Source organism: Linepithema humile, chromosome 6, assembly GCF_040581485.1.
Source record: "Linepithema humile isolate Giens D197 chromosome 6, Lhum_UNIL_v1.0, whole genome shotgun sequence".
In the NCBI taxonomy this organism is placed as follows: Eukaryota; Metazoa; Arthropoda; class Insecta; order Hymenoptera; family Formicidae; genus Linepithema; species Linepithema humile.
The window spans coordinates 4,701,201-4,714,535 of record NC_090133.1 but is presented as its reverse complement, the minus strand read 5'-3'; the positions used below and the strand labels follow the sequence as shown (position 1 = coordinate 4,714,535).

The 13,335-nt window shown below is 27.8% G+C and overlaps 1 protein-coding gene across 1 annotated transcript in view; it reads left to right on the top strand.

Annotated features, from left to right (window-relative positions):
* Positions 1 to 1,878: 1,878 nt before the first annotated feature.
* Positions 1,879 to 13,335, top strand: part of LOC105676984 (dynein axonemal heavy chain 1-like) — a 106,699-nt gene continuing 95,242 nt past the window's right edge. The window contains exons 1-17 of the mRNA XM_067356925.1: positions 1,879 to 2,464; positions 2,575 to 2,741; positions 3,043 to 3,293; positions 4,105 to 4,440; positions 5,292 to 5,421; positions 5,488 to 5,679; positions 5,741 to 6,091; positions 6,617 to 6,832; positions 7,051 to 7,310; positions 7,437 to 7,905; positions 8,334 to 8,658; positions 9,093 to 9,224; positions 9,344 to 9,664; positions 10,106 to 10,283; positions 10,372 to 10,504; positions 11,075 to 11,620; positions 12,238 to 12,464. Coding sequence (XP_067213026.1) covers positions 2,398 to 2,464; positions 2,575 to 2,741; positions 3,043 to 3,293; positions 4,105 to 4,440; positions 5,292 to 5,421; positions 5,488 to 5,679; positions 5,741 to 6,091; positions 6,617 to 6,832; positions 7,051 to 7,310; positions 7,437 to 7,905; positions 8,334 to 8,658; positions 9,093 to 9,224; positions 9,344 to 9,664; positions 10,106 to 10,283; positions 10,372 to 10,504; positions 11,075 to 11,620; positions 12,238 to 12,464 — 4,301 coding nt within the window. The 5' untranslated portion in view covers positions 1,879 to 2,397. The remainder of the gene's footprint in view (positions 2,465 to 2,574; positions 2,742 to 3,042; positions 3,294 to 4,104; positions 4,441 to 5,291; positions 5,422 to 5,487; positions 5,680 to 5,740; positions 6,092 to 6,616; positions 6,833 to 7,050; positions 7,311 to 7,436; positions 7,906 to 8,333; positions 8,659 to 9,092; positions 9,225 to 9,343; positions 9,665 to 10,105; positions 10,284 to 10,371; positions 10,505 to 11,074; positions 11,621 to 12,237; positions 12,465 to 13,335) is intronic.

The window sequence follows — 13,335 nt, the reverse complement described above, 5'->3', positions numbered from 1 at the left end:
GCGCTAATCAAAGGATGAGAATAATTTAAGACGAAACTCGTGCGTCCTCACCCATATTGTTAATCCGCCACAATCTACTATTCTTAATTACTCCCAATAAAATAGTGCGGTTTATCGCGCTATTAAATTGCTATATGAATAATTTATTGTAGAATATAAAAAACTTACAAGTTTTGTTGATTGTAAACCGCTTCAGAGATAATTAGATAACATTTCTCGTATTTTCGAAGTATTTTCTCGCATTGCGATAAAATCTGAGAAAAATCTTTGATTTTTCAAAATTTTTCATTTATTGCACATTGTTTTTTTTCGGCGATCAATTAAAAACAGTACTAATAACAAAATTTAATAATGTTTGCATCGAAGATTTTGAAAAGATCATTATGTGTCTACACAGGAAAATTTTTTGGAAACTTTAAAATTTTCTGAAATATTTATGTAAATCTTAATAAAAAAATTAATAAAATATTGTTACAAATAATTTTGCTAATAACTAAAAATTAAAAAAAGAGATACGTATGTACATTCCAACATAGTTTCTGTTGTAGTTATCTTCAGTTAGTCAGTTAGTTTTCGTTGCAGGCGATAATAAATATTTATATTTTCAACGTTTTATCTTACATTAATAATTAATATTTTTGTTTTAAATGTTGTAATCGCTTATTATAAATTTGTAAATGTTAAATATAATACATTTTAAGTATAAGTTTTATTTCTAAGAAAAATTTTTGGCTAGGTTTTCGAAGTAAGTTTATTCTATCTTATTATTATTTATAGTCATTAGTTGCTGTTGGAGAGAAGTTTATCCGAAAGGAGTTATCATTTTTCATAGAACGCTTACCGACTCGTCGACTTCCAATATCACTATCTACATTTATTTTACACAGTTAAAACTATATATTCATTTCTCTACACTGCCAATAAACATATCTTTTATCTGTGTGTTTATGCTATATCTATAAATTGTAGATCAGAAATGTGCTTCGTATATTGATTTAATTATGTAATTTAATACAGTCTAGTTTTAACTTTAAATTGAATGCAAATACTTTGTTATAATATGGATGGATAAACTAAAATTAGTGCATTGCAATAATAAATATAATGCTTTTTTAAATTTGTATTATGCGATATTAATGCAAACTTTCAATTGTAACCATCGAAAAAAGTGGTCTAATCAATTTCGAAAATTAAGAACGGAAATATCAAAATATGTGACAAACATCTTCAATTTTAATTATATACGTAAGCATACAATCAAATTGGTATTTTTCCGTTAAAATCCTTTTACAATGTTACGTAGGACATGTATATAAGATATGTATGTGAATAGCTGCAGCACGCATACAGTGCGCAGATAGTATGTAAGGCGATTTGTCTCTCAATTAATTCATTTTATGTGTGTATATATTATACGCGTAAAAAAAATTACTTAATATTGAAAATTTTAATTTAATAAATATCTCTTGATATTTAAATTTGTGTATAAGATTTGTATATGCTTGTTCGTGCATTTTAGCAGGCACGATGAATGGAATTGCTTTCTATTGTCACATTATTTTCTCCCAAGTGGCAATTATCCAGTGATTTAACAATGCATGACAAATATAATCAGAACGTTAATAGCTTGATGTTTGTAAAACGTAAAAGAGTATTAATTTATTAAAATTTTTGAAAAATTAACTTCTAAATTAATTTTTTAAATATTTTTATGTAAAGTATGTAAAATAAATTTATATATCAAAGAAGTATCGCTTATATTGATTATAAAACTGATACACTGTGAAATATCTGGCTAATTCGGGCTAATTATATTTACCCTATTTTTGAACAGTTAATTCTTTGAAAGGATTTCAAAATGTTCATACATATATTTTAATTGACAGATATTTTAAAAATTTCTTTTATACTATACTTTGGAGCTGGGGATATTTTTTCTTCGTTTTTATTTCTTGTGCTTCATCTTTTTATATTTATAATTTAATACAAATTAGGCCATACATGCGCGCCTTTTTTTTCTCTCCTTTCCTTTCTTTCCTTTCAACACTTTAAATAGCTTGTTAAAATACAAACTGTCAAACACAATAATCTCTGTGATAACCGATCGAAAACCGTCGAGATGACAACTTAAAGAGGCCTTAAAAGTAAACAACATGCCCTTTTTAAGGTAAGGAAATTAATTTTTCGTACTTGATCTTTTTATGTTTATAATTTAATAGAAAATTGTACAAAATCGTCAGAAATATGTAGTAAACTTCATTCAGAACGAGTTTCACTTTTATGATATGAGAATGTATAAAACATTGCACGTCAAAATAATAATTAGAATTAATAGTTAGAAAAACGAATCTAATTGAATTAGATTACAGTTTGCATATTCGTTATAAGTAATTTAAAATGGATAGTAAAAATATCGAAGATTTTCAGCCTCTTGAAAAGAGTTATTTTTCAGAAATTATTAAAGGTAAGACTTTCATAGTTATTATTTTTCTGATGGAATAGAAATTGAAAATAATCTGATTATATAATGTGTTAATTAATAATTAATAATAAATAATCTGATGAATTGCGCAGAGACAGGAAAAGTTGCTCTTCCATCTACTGCTTCAGTGAAAAAATCCATCCTTGAGCAGCAAACTTTTACGGGACAGCATAGTTCGCCTGTGACTGACATTGAAATACAAAATACAAAAACTGATGCAGCTGAACGATGGATGAATTTTCCTGCCGATAAATCTATCGTATGCAAATATTTTTATATGAAAAGAATTACATGTTTTTTTCGTTGATTTAATAATTAATTTGTTTTATTATTTTATTTGTTTTATTATTGTTTATTAAAATGTATCATGTTGCAGAAATGCGCTACTGTTGAATCAATCAGACCTTTTATAATAATAAAAAGTACAATTTCATCGATATTTTCCATTTCCATTCCTCCATAATAAACTGCACATAAATTCTTCATCATATTATCAAATTTTTAATAGTACATGTGATATCTACAATTTTTAATAAATTTTTATTTTCTTATAAATGCAGAGTTTTTCAGCGAAAACATGTTCACCAAAAGTGCGAACAAAATACATCGAGAAAAATATGGAGATGACAAGAAAGACATATAAGGATCTTAAAATAGAAAATGCTTTAGAAACAGAAGGTGTCAAATTGTACGATATATTGCCGCCCAAGAAAATTCGTCCATTACTTTCTTATACAGAGAAATACGACTTATACTCTAAGACAAGTTACTTACCGTTAGAAGTGTTTGACAATGAAGAATACGACTGTAGGTGAGAAATATGATACAATATGTGATAATGGTGTTTATACTCTTGGGAAACTAAAGCTGCTTTGTAAGCTTGAGCTTCCATAAACTTTAGAGAATTTATCAGATAAATTTGTGTCTACATTTTCGTATAAGTAGAATATTATGATGACAAGATATAATAATAGCAAAGATTAGCAAATATACTGATAAAAATTTCATGATTAAAAAGTATAGTGTAGTACATAAATATAATATTATTGTATAACATTTTTAAAAGAAACATTGCATAATTTGTAACAGAGGTTTTCTTTGAAAGACGACAATTTATAACAAACATGAGTTTGCTCTGCTTTAATAATATAATAGTATAAAATATATTAAATAATATAATGATACATAAAGTATATTAAGGTAGTTTAATAGCGCAGGATTGAGAAGAGCTTGCTCAAACTCAATTTCGCGTTTCTAGGTAATTTTCAGAAGCACAGTTTTGCACCAGAGCATGAAATTTGGGTACATAGTAACAAAAATATAAGCTATTAAAGCAATCGATTAAATACTACGTTAAATAAAGTTTCCTTTTTAATAAATAATTAATAATCCTAGCATTAAAAATAAAAAATTTCTTTATAAAATTAATTTAAATATATTTAATAAATATAATTTATTGCTAGAGTAAAAATAAAAATTTACACGTAAAATTTATATGAATAAAAAGACGTGTTAAAAATATGTTATTGGTTACTTAAACATTAAAATATTAACACTTTATGACAAATATACTTTATAGACTCTGTGATGTGATTATTGTAATAATCTGTGATTCGCGACAGGACTCCAGATGAATGGCTAAATCTGGGTATTATCGATGGTGTTCGTCATTCGTTACCAGCCACGGTATTCGTGGAAAAGATTATACGCAGGAAACGGATTTCCCACTTTAATCAAGATGATAAATTGCTGAGTAATTTGTTTGGCTGGTTTAATGCCGCCGTTATGGATTATGATAACGAAAGAAAAGTTTGGACCGTTATCATCCTGGACAGTCATAAACGAAAATTCCTTCTGCCCAGAATATACGTTCGCTTTTTAGGAGAAGATCTCAAAAAATTTGCCCAAAGGGTGGCTGCTGCAGTCAAATTAAGACGAATTGCTGAAACCAATATTAGGTTAATTCAAATATTCGATAAATGTGTTTAATGAATGGTTTGATGCAAATTTTAATATAAAATTAAATTTTTCTTTAGAGATTATAAAATTTAATGTTAAAAATCTTGGAAAAATTAATTTTATTCGGTATTTAATACATTGTTTAACTTTTATAAAATATTTCTTATATTTTCCAATTTTTAAATTAATTCAAGTTACTTATGTCGAAAAATATGAAAATATTTCTTTAATATATGCACAATATATACAGATTTTATATTTTTTACATTTTATGTTACAATAAAAGTATGCAACATTAAAATTTATGCTAAAAATACGAAAAACTTATATTTTTTAACTCAAACACAGGAAATTTTAAATAACATTAAAATATTAAGAAAAGATTTTTTTATAATCATTGGATTTTTTTAATGAGAAAAAATAATAAAGGGAAAGTTCTGTCACGTTTTTTTTGTTTTGCTTTTCATGTTCTTTATCCAATTATTTTATGTAACACAGATACAGAGATACCTTTATAACTGTTTAACGTTTTAATTAAATATTTATTAATGTATTTATAAAAACGTTTCATAAAAATACAAGAACATTTTGTTAACTTTTCAGCTTTCTATTTCGCGTAATAAATATAATTTTGTCGGTATTCATTTATGTATTTCTGAGAAAAGTAATGGCTATAGTAAAGAATATAGTAAAAAATAATAAAAACAAATAAATTTCAAACAAATATTTTTTACATTTATAATTATTTTTTTACTGAAATACTAGTCGCTATAAAATTCTGACATATAGACACTTTACGTTTCTGGATTGTAACATTCTTGTAATATTTTAATTATATAATTGTACGTAGATACCAGTTTTATTTGGACTGCATGCTAGTAGAAGGTATGCCGACGCTCCATGAAATGCAACAGGAAGATATAATTCTCTCGGTCACCCGACAAGGTTCTATGAAATGTGAATCTAAACATCTTTCTGGGGTAGGTATATATAATCATTTATTACTTATTTTTTTAAATATATTATTTTTTAAATATGACATTTAGTTAATAGATGAAATCGTTTTGGAGTATCGTCGTACTATGTGTGATCTTATGTGGAGATCTCTCATGGCGAAAGAACCGGAAATATATAACTTTATTACGCTGGAAGAAATTAACGATGTTTATGAAATGAAAGTATCAGAAATGGGAAAGACTCACATAGGAATGAAAGACTTTACGGTATTAAAAAAGAAATGATTTTTATGTATATTCATGTTTTACGTGAATTTTCGTTTTAATTAAAAGTTGTTCATAGGACACCAAAAATATTTTCTATTCGATGGTTTTATACGTTTTCCCGGAAGTGTATGAAGCGATGCAGTGTGTAGTCGTTGAAAGTATTCACGTATCAAATATGAAACTTTTTGTTTCGAATTACGGAAAATCAATGCCTTTGTCGGAATTTGAATCGCAACAGTATCAAGAGGCAGGCGCGGTAATAAAATATTTGAAAATAACGTGGTTAGAGAGGATTACTCAGTTAGTTCGACTGCGCTTAAGGGATATGAAAAAAGATGGTTGGTTTGATCTCGAACAGAAAAATTATGATGTATACAATGCATCGAAATTAAAACGATTCATGGATCTCATTGTATATCAAATGCAGGTAATAGTCATAGTTTGATTGCATTTTATATTGTAATTGTTTCAGTTTTTATTATTAATATTCATAATAAAAATGCATAAAAAATTGTGTGATTATTTTAAATTGTTAGTAAGTTTATTCAAAGTTTATATAAGGGAAAATAAAAATAGAGAATATGGATTAAAAAAATATGAAAGAATTTAATAAATAAATAAAAAATAAATAAAAAATAGAAAATAGAAGACTACTTTAAGGTTTATTCGATATTTGATTTTTAAACAAAATTGTAAATAAAAGAATAAAATATATATGTATTTATAAAATACAATTGCCTAGGTAAAAAAGATATTAATTTTAATATTACATTAAATTATTTATCTATAATTTATTGCATATAATATTTCACTCTATAGCATATAAATTATATTCTATATATTTATTTTCTCTCTAATCTACATCAATTTATGTAAAATTAATAAAGATTTAAAGTTTCGCAACTAATATTTTATTTTCGGTCGTGTGGCGTTGTTATATTTGTTGTTACAGAATGCCCTCCGGAATCTCGTTGAGAAATCGATTGCCCTGTATTTAGAAGTACTGGAAACTCCGGCGCTTTGTATACTAAACGTAAATAAAAATTTTGTGTGGGGAGACGATCTCGTTAATACCCAATTTGAGCCTTTAGGAAATCCAATATTTAATATCGATATCGCAATGAATGATAAAAGTGCCTATTACTTAACGGATTTAGAATCATTTGAGGTATGAACCATTATTTTTCTCTCTATGTTAATTGACGAATTAGATTAGTTGTTCGCAAATTATTTGCAATAATTAAACAATGTTTAAAAACTGGAACACATTCTTTTAAAAATCTATTTGTGATAGTAATAATTCGATAAATTGATTTTGTTGTAAATATGTGTTCAAGAAATAAACATGACTTTTATATTATGTATAATACTTTGATTGATTTTTAGGAAGTTATCGTAACTTTGTTGGACAATATCTTAAGCCAATGCCATCAAATTAGACAAGTTCACCCTTTCTTGCTAACCTTGCTAAAGTTTCCCGAAGATTTGTATCTCAGCTCGGTCGACTTAATGGAGGAACACGTTTGCGAAGTCCGTAATCGCTTGAGAACTGTTTATCGAAAGTCCATAATACCCTTACAGGCATACGCGAGAGAATATCAACAGTATTTAGAAATTTACAAATTGAATATCGAAAAATATGTGGAGTAAGTTCAGATCGCTTCGGGCAATGTCAGATAACCATTTAATCAAATGTTCGAAAAACAAATAACTAGAAAGCAAAAATACGAATATAAAATACGGAATATCCTTCACCTTTTCCATTTTTCCAGGGATTTTAAAAGTGCAGGTCACACTGCCGCAGAGATAAAAAATGAAATATCCTTTCATCTTAAGATGAAATCGATCCTCGAATTTTCGCTGCCGAAGGACATCGTTATTGGACCTTTCCGCGTGAATGTTCAACCTCTAAGGAAATTTTTGGTACAGAAGCGACAGAGCTGTTGCACGCAGTTGCTTATTATGTTTACAGAAAGCTTAAGGGCACGAATCGACGTCGTTCTGACTGATTACATGCGAATTAGAACAAGGTTAAAGGCAACGTCACGTAATATCGAGCATCTGCTGGAAGAGCAGGATTGGGTAAAGACTATACCGTTGACGGTGAAAGCTCTGAATGATATAGTGCAGAAGTTAAAGTACGAATATGATGTCCTCGATTATTTCTGGTGGTATCTGTCTGATCAGGATTTCGAAGCCAAGTGGCAAGCCATTGGTTTTCCATGCCAAATACAATTATATGTAAGAATCGCCAATTGTTGCCATGTAAAGACATATAAATATATAATAATTTAGGGAATACTGCTAAATAAATTTATCGGGTTTTTTATAAATATAAAATGTTAACATCTTTAAATATTTATTAGAAATAAAGTAATAGAACACAAAAAATATATGATATAACTTTTTTATTCGTCTTTTTCTGTTTAGCTATTAATGAATTTCATTATTTATTGCTTTATTGGAAATTTTATAAATAAAAAAAGTTTTTTTATGTATTATGTATAGATGGATTTTTTTCATTTTTTTTTTATTATTCAATCCAGTAATGCGATGTTTCCTTTCCACCGGGCTCGCGACCCGAGAGCCCAGCAGGAAACATCGCATCACTGATTCAATCTATAATACATCTAATATATCCACGATCACCTTTTATGTATTATGTACAGATGGAAGAAGTTGCGAAACGTTTTACCAGCGAATATGAAAAATTCCACAAGCTACAAGTGCAGGATGAAATTCTGCTATCGGAGAGAATCAGTGCGCTCGTGGGAAATGTTACAAATGTAGCATTGCAAACAGATATCAGTAAAGTACACGAGATAGCTGTGGAGGTAAAGAGGATTTGGAAGATAATGAAAGAATGCCAGGAATCGAGTTTATTGTTGAACAAACGGCAGAAATTGTTCGGGATGGGTGTAGTGCCATTCGAGCAATTAAGTAAATTAATGGAGGAATACGAACCGTATCAGATTTTATGGATTATCGCATCCGGTAATTAGAAGCGCAGATGAATTACAAAGTTTTGGAGAATTTCCTTGTTGAAATTCACGCATAATGTCGTCATAATTAAATTTACGCCTCCGTGAAACTTCTTTTAGACAGTAATGTAATGCTTCAAATTATGATAAAAGCAAATGTAAATTTTTTTTATTCTTATGACATTTAAGAACTTTCTTATCAGAATTTTTACATTTTTAATTATTTTTTGTACTATTCTATTACTATTCCATTTTTATCATTATTATTCTATTTTACTTTTGTTCTATTTTACGAAATTTTAAGTTCCAACGTAGTTTCCATATTATTAATCTATTTAAACGATTATTTTTATTTTATTATTATACTTTAATAATTCTCAAGATTATTTTAAATGAATAGTAAGTTTAAATTAAATATTTGCAAATTTTATATATTTCCAAATGTAGATTTTTTGAAATGGCAAGAGGTGTGGCTGGAGAATCCTCTGATGAATGTCGATGTGAATCAAGTAGAAGACATGATTGGTGAAATGCACAGAGCTATCTCGCATTGCATAATAGTATTTGAAGAGAATCCAAGTAGGTCGATACTTTGTTTAGGATTCTTTGAGTTTCAAACGCGTCATGTATGAATTGCAAATCATAGGCAAACTGATTTGTCATAAATGATAACCGATATTTTCTTTTGCGATTCATAGAGGTGGCGGCTATAGCACTCACTGTACGAGATCAAATTGAGGCATTTAAACCCTACGTTGGCATTATGCAGGCTCTGCGAAATCCAGGAATGAGGACGCGGCACTTCGAAAAACTTTTTAAGCAAACTGACATACAAATGACACTTACACCACATTTAACTTTTAAGAGTTTACTTATTCTCGGTATAATGAAATTTGAGGAAATTGTGAAGAGTGTCGCGGACGTCGCGACGAAAGAATACTTGGTAGAAAGTACATTGAATAAAATGACGGATAAGTGGAAAACAATCACAATGGATATTCATCCTTATAAAAATACGGGTATGCAAAGACGATCTTTTTTCTGTTTATTTTTAAGTATAGAATATTAATAAACTTTAATATAATAAATTTTACAATTATTTTATTTTTTATTTAAATCAGAAATATATGTTCTTTTAATATAATAAATTATAAAAAAATATATTTTAATCAATTAAAAATTTATGATATTAGATATCTTTCTTATTTTATTTATTTTACTTGTTGTTTCTATAGAGAAAGACAAATTTATTATATTATTATACCTTAATAATTCTCAAGATTATTTTAAATGAATAATAAGTTTAAGTTAAAATTGTATATTTCAAATTGTAATATAATTAAATAATCAAATATTTATTGTTTTACAAAGATATTTTTAAACTATGTAAAATATTAAAATTAGCGTATTATATAACAAATCTGATTTAATAATGCCTCTTAATATGCATTTATATGCAGACATGTATATAATGAAGATTCCCGACGAAATCACTACTCTCTTAGATGATGATATATTCAATACGCAGATAATTAGTTTAAATCCTTGCAAAGCTGCTTTTGAAAACCAAATCGATGAGTGGGAAACGAAATTGCGATTAATTCAGCAGTCATTCGCATTATGGTTGGAAGTACAAAGGTAACAAATATAACGCAAACTTCCCTTGCCATTTGTGTGAAATATAAACTCGTATTGATCGTATACATTGTTAAAAACTGTGAAACAGGCGTTGGACATATTTAGAACCAATATTCTCATTCGAAGATATTAATCTGCAGCTACTCGTGGAAACGCGGAAATTCAATATGATGCAGGAAAGCTGGAGGCAAATCATGAAAAATGCGTGCGATTGCCCATACGTATGAAGCATAAATTTCATTATTTAATATCACGCTTCGCGTGATTTACATTTCTCCATTTGCTGATCTGTTGAAGCAATGAACATTCTAAATAAAACATCAATTGGAATTAATGTTTGAAAAATACATTTGACACATTCATGTTACGTAACTAAATTTATCACAGATTTAAAAATATTTTTCAAACTAAAATATAGATTTTATATAGATTTTATGTAGATCAATTTTTACAATTTTTGTTTCTATTAATTTTGATATAAAAAGTTTAACTTTAAAGAAGTAACTAATTAATGTTAATAACATTAATAACTAACTATAAATATTTAATGCTTATTAGATTGAATTTATTTATATATATTTTTTGGCTAGTATATTGAAAATTATATATAAAAAAATTGTTTGCAGTAGGATTTGCTCAGCAGCTTGTTAAGTTTTTTTTAGTACATTTTTAAAAGTTTTATATATTTATATTATAATTTATATATTATAAAAACATACACTAAATATGAATAAATGAATATATATCTATATAATAATTCTGGAAACATTATCGTATTTTACTTAATACAGATAATCATAACGTGCGCAGACAAGACTTTGTTAGAGAGACTGAAGGAATGTCTGTTGATCCTGGAAACCGTACAGAAAGGCTTATCCGATTATCTGCAGACTAAGCGAATGATCTTCCCACGCTTCTTCTTCTTGAGCGATGGAGAACTGCTCGAAATTATCGGTCAGTCGAAACACGTTCAAGCAATACAACCGCATCTAAAGAAGTGTTTCGAGAATATCAGGCAATTGAGGTTCGAAGATGATCTCAGGATCACGAGAATGTACTCTAATGAGTACGAAGAAGTTGCATTATGGTCGCCGATCTATCCCGACGGAAATGTTGAGAATTGGCTAAGACAGATCGAAGACGTAATGCGCACTACTTTGCGAAAGATGATCGGTGAGACTCTCGAAGTTGTCGAATCGATACCGCGGCAGGAGTGGGTGTATATGTGGCCGGGCCAGGTAGTCCTGTGCGGAAGTCAAACATATTGGACCGCTCGTGTGGAGGATGGCATTAGGAGCGACACTCTGTCTGATTATTACAGTTTAATACTGCTACATGTATGTAAGAAATGATGACTCGCTGTCTCGTAAAATCAAATCAAACGTTTTTATTTAATTCGTGTATACATTTATTTATTTTTTTTTTTTTTTTTGAATTTTTAATTTTTGATTACATTATATTTTGCTTCTGTCTTAGAAATTCAAAAATTATGATAATACAGTTATGATAAAGTTAATATAATATAATTAAGTATTCTGTTGAAAAAAAGTTATATCTTTTTCTTGCGTTTTTTTCTTAATATAAGTACATTTTTTTATATGATAGGTTTATAAAGCAAATTTTCTTTACTTACACGGTATTTCTTTCACATAATTAATTTGTTGTGATAAAAAAAGGCAAACTCAAAGCAAAAACAAGCTCACTTTTTGAAAATCTGCATTTTGCATTATTTGCATTTAATAAGCATTAAATCAAAATCTTTCCTTGAATGTAATATTTTTCCGTGAAATGAAAAAATGAGCTTGTATGTAAAAGTACATTTTCATTTTTCTTACATATCAAAGAAAATTCAACATTATTGTTTTTTTAAGTAAATAAAATGCATAACTAATAAACTCGAAAATAATGTGTGTACGGATATGTGTGATACGTTCGTTTACATAACATTTTGCAGCTCGAGACATTGCAAAAATTAATACGCAGTCAACAAACTGAGTTACAAAGACTGTTGCTAGAGACTGTGATTACAATTGAGGTTTATGCCAGAGATGTTGTGTATAATTTAATCCAAGAAAAGGTAACAAGTGTCAACGATTTCGAATGGATTTCTCAATTACGATACTATTGGGTCGACAATAAGGACTTAAAGATTCGCGCAATAAACGCAGAATTTTCATACGAGTAAGTTGATACTCGATAATTAATATTTGACATTATAAAATTTATTGTGAACTCACATTTCCGATAACTTTATTGATATTTCATAATTTAATCATGAATTGGATATAAGAGAATTTAATTTTATATTGAAAAGCTTCAAAGCAGCATTATTAAATTCACCGTTTATTATTTTCAGAATTTATGAAAATTAAATTTTGTTAAATTTGTTGTTTTTCCAAGTAAATCAAATAAGAGATATTTATATAATCGATAATATACTCTAATTAAAAATCTTTCATTACTCTAACGAGGCAGATTTTAAGCTTTCTGAAATTATGTATGTACATATTTACTCGAAATTATTTATTGACTTTTTACAAAAGATCGAAGGGACTTTCTTTTGCGATAACATCTGCTCGGTAATTTCACGAAGCTACATTTAATTATATTCTTTAATGGAATCGCAGTCTTTAGAGATAAATTTAGGTAATAATATAAGCATCGCAGAAAACTCTCTCAGGAGCTTGTTAGAATATAGTATTTTACTGTTAGATCAAGCACTAGCTCTTGCTTTTAAAATTGTATTAGCTATATTGAAGTTCTGTCGACATGCAAATTTTTATTAAGCATCCTTTCACCTTAGGTTCTCTTCATCGCAGAATATAAGAAAACGAGAATTTTGCTCGTAGAATTTCACTCTAACAAGAGTATCGCAAGCAAATTTAATCTTATAATCTTATTTTGTAACTATTTTGCGCTTATTTATCGCTTTAAAACCGTGCAGCCATTTATCGATTTTTTAAATATAATTAATTATATATATAATTTTATATGATTATTATACATAATTATTATTATTATAATTTTTATTTTTTATTTTAGTTAAATTTAA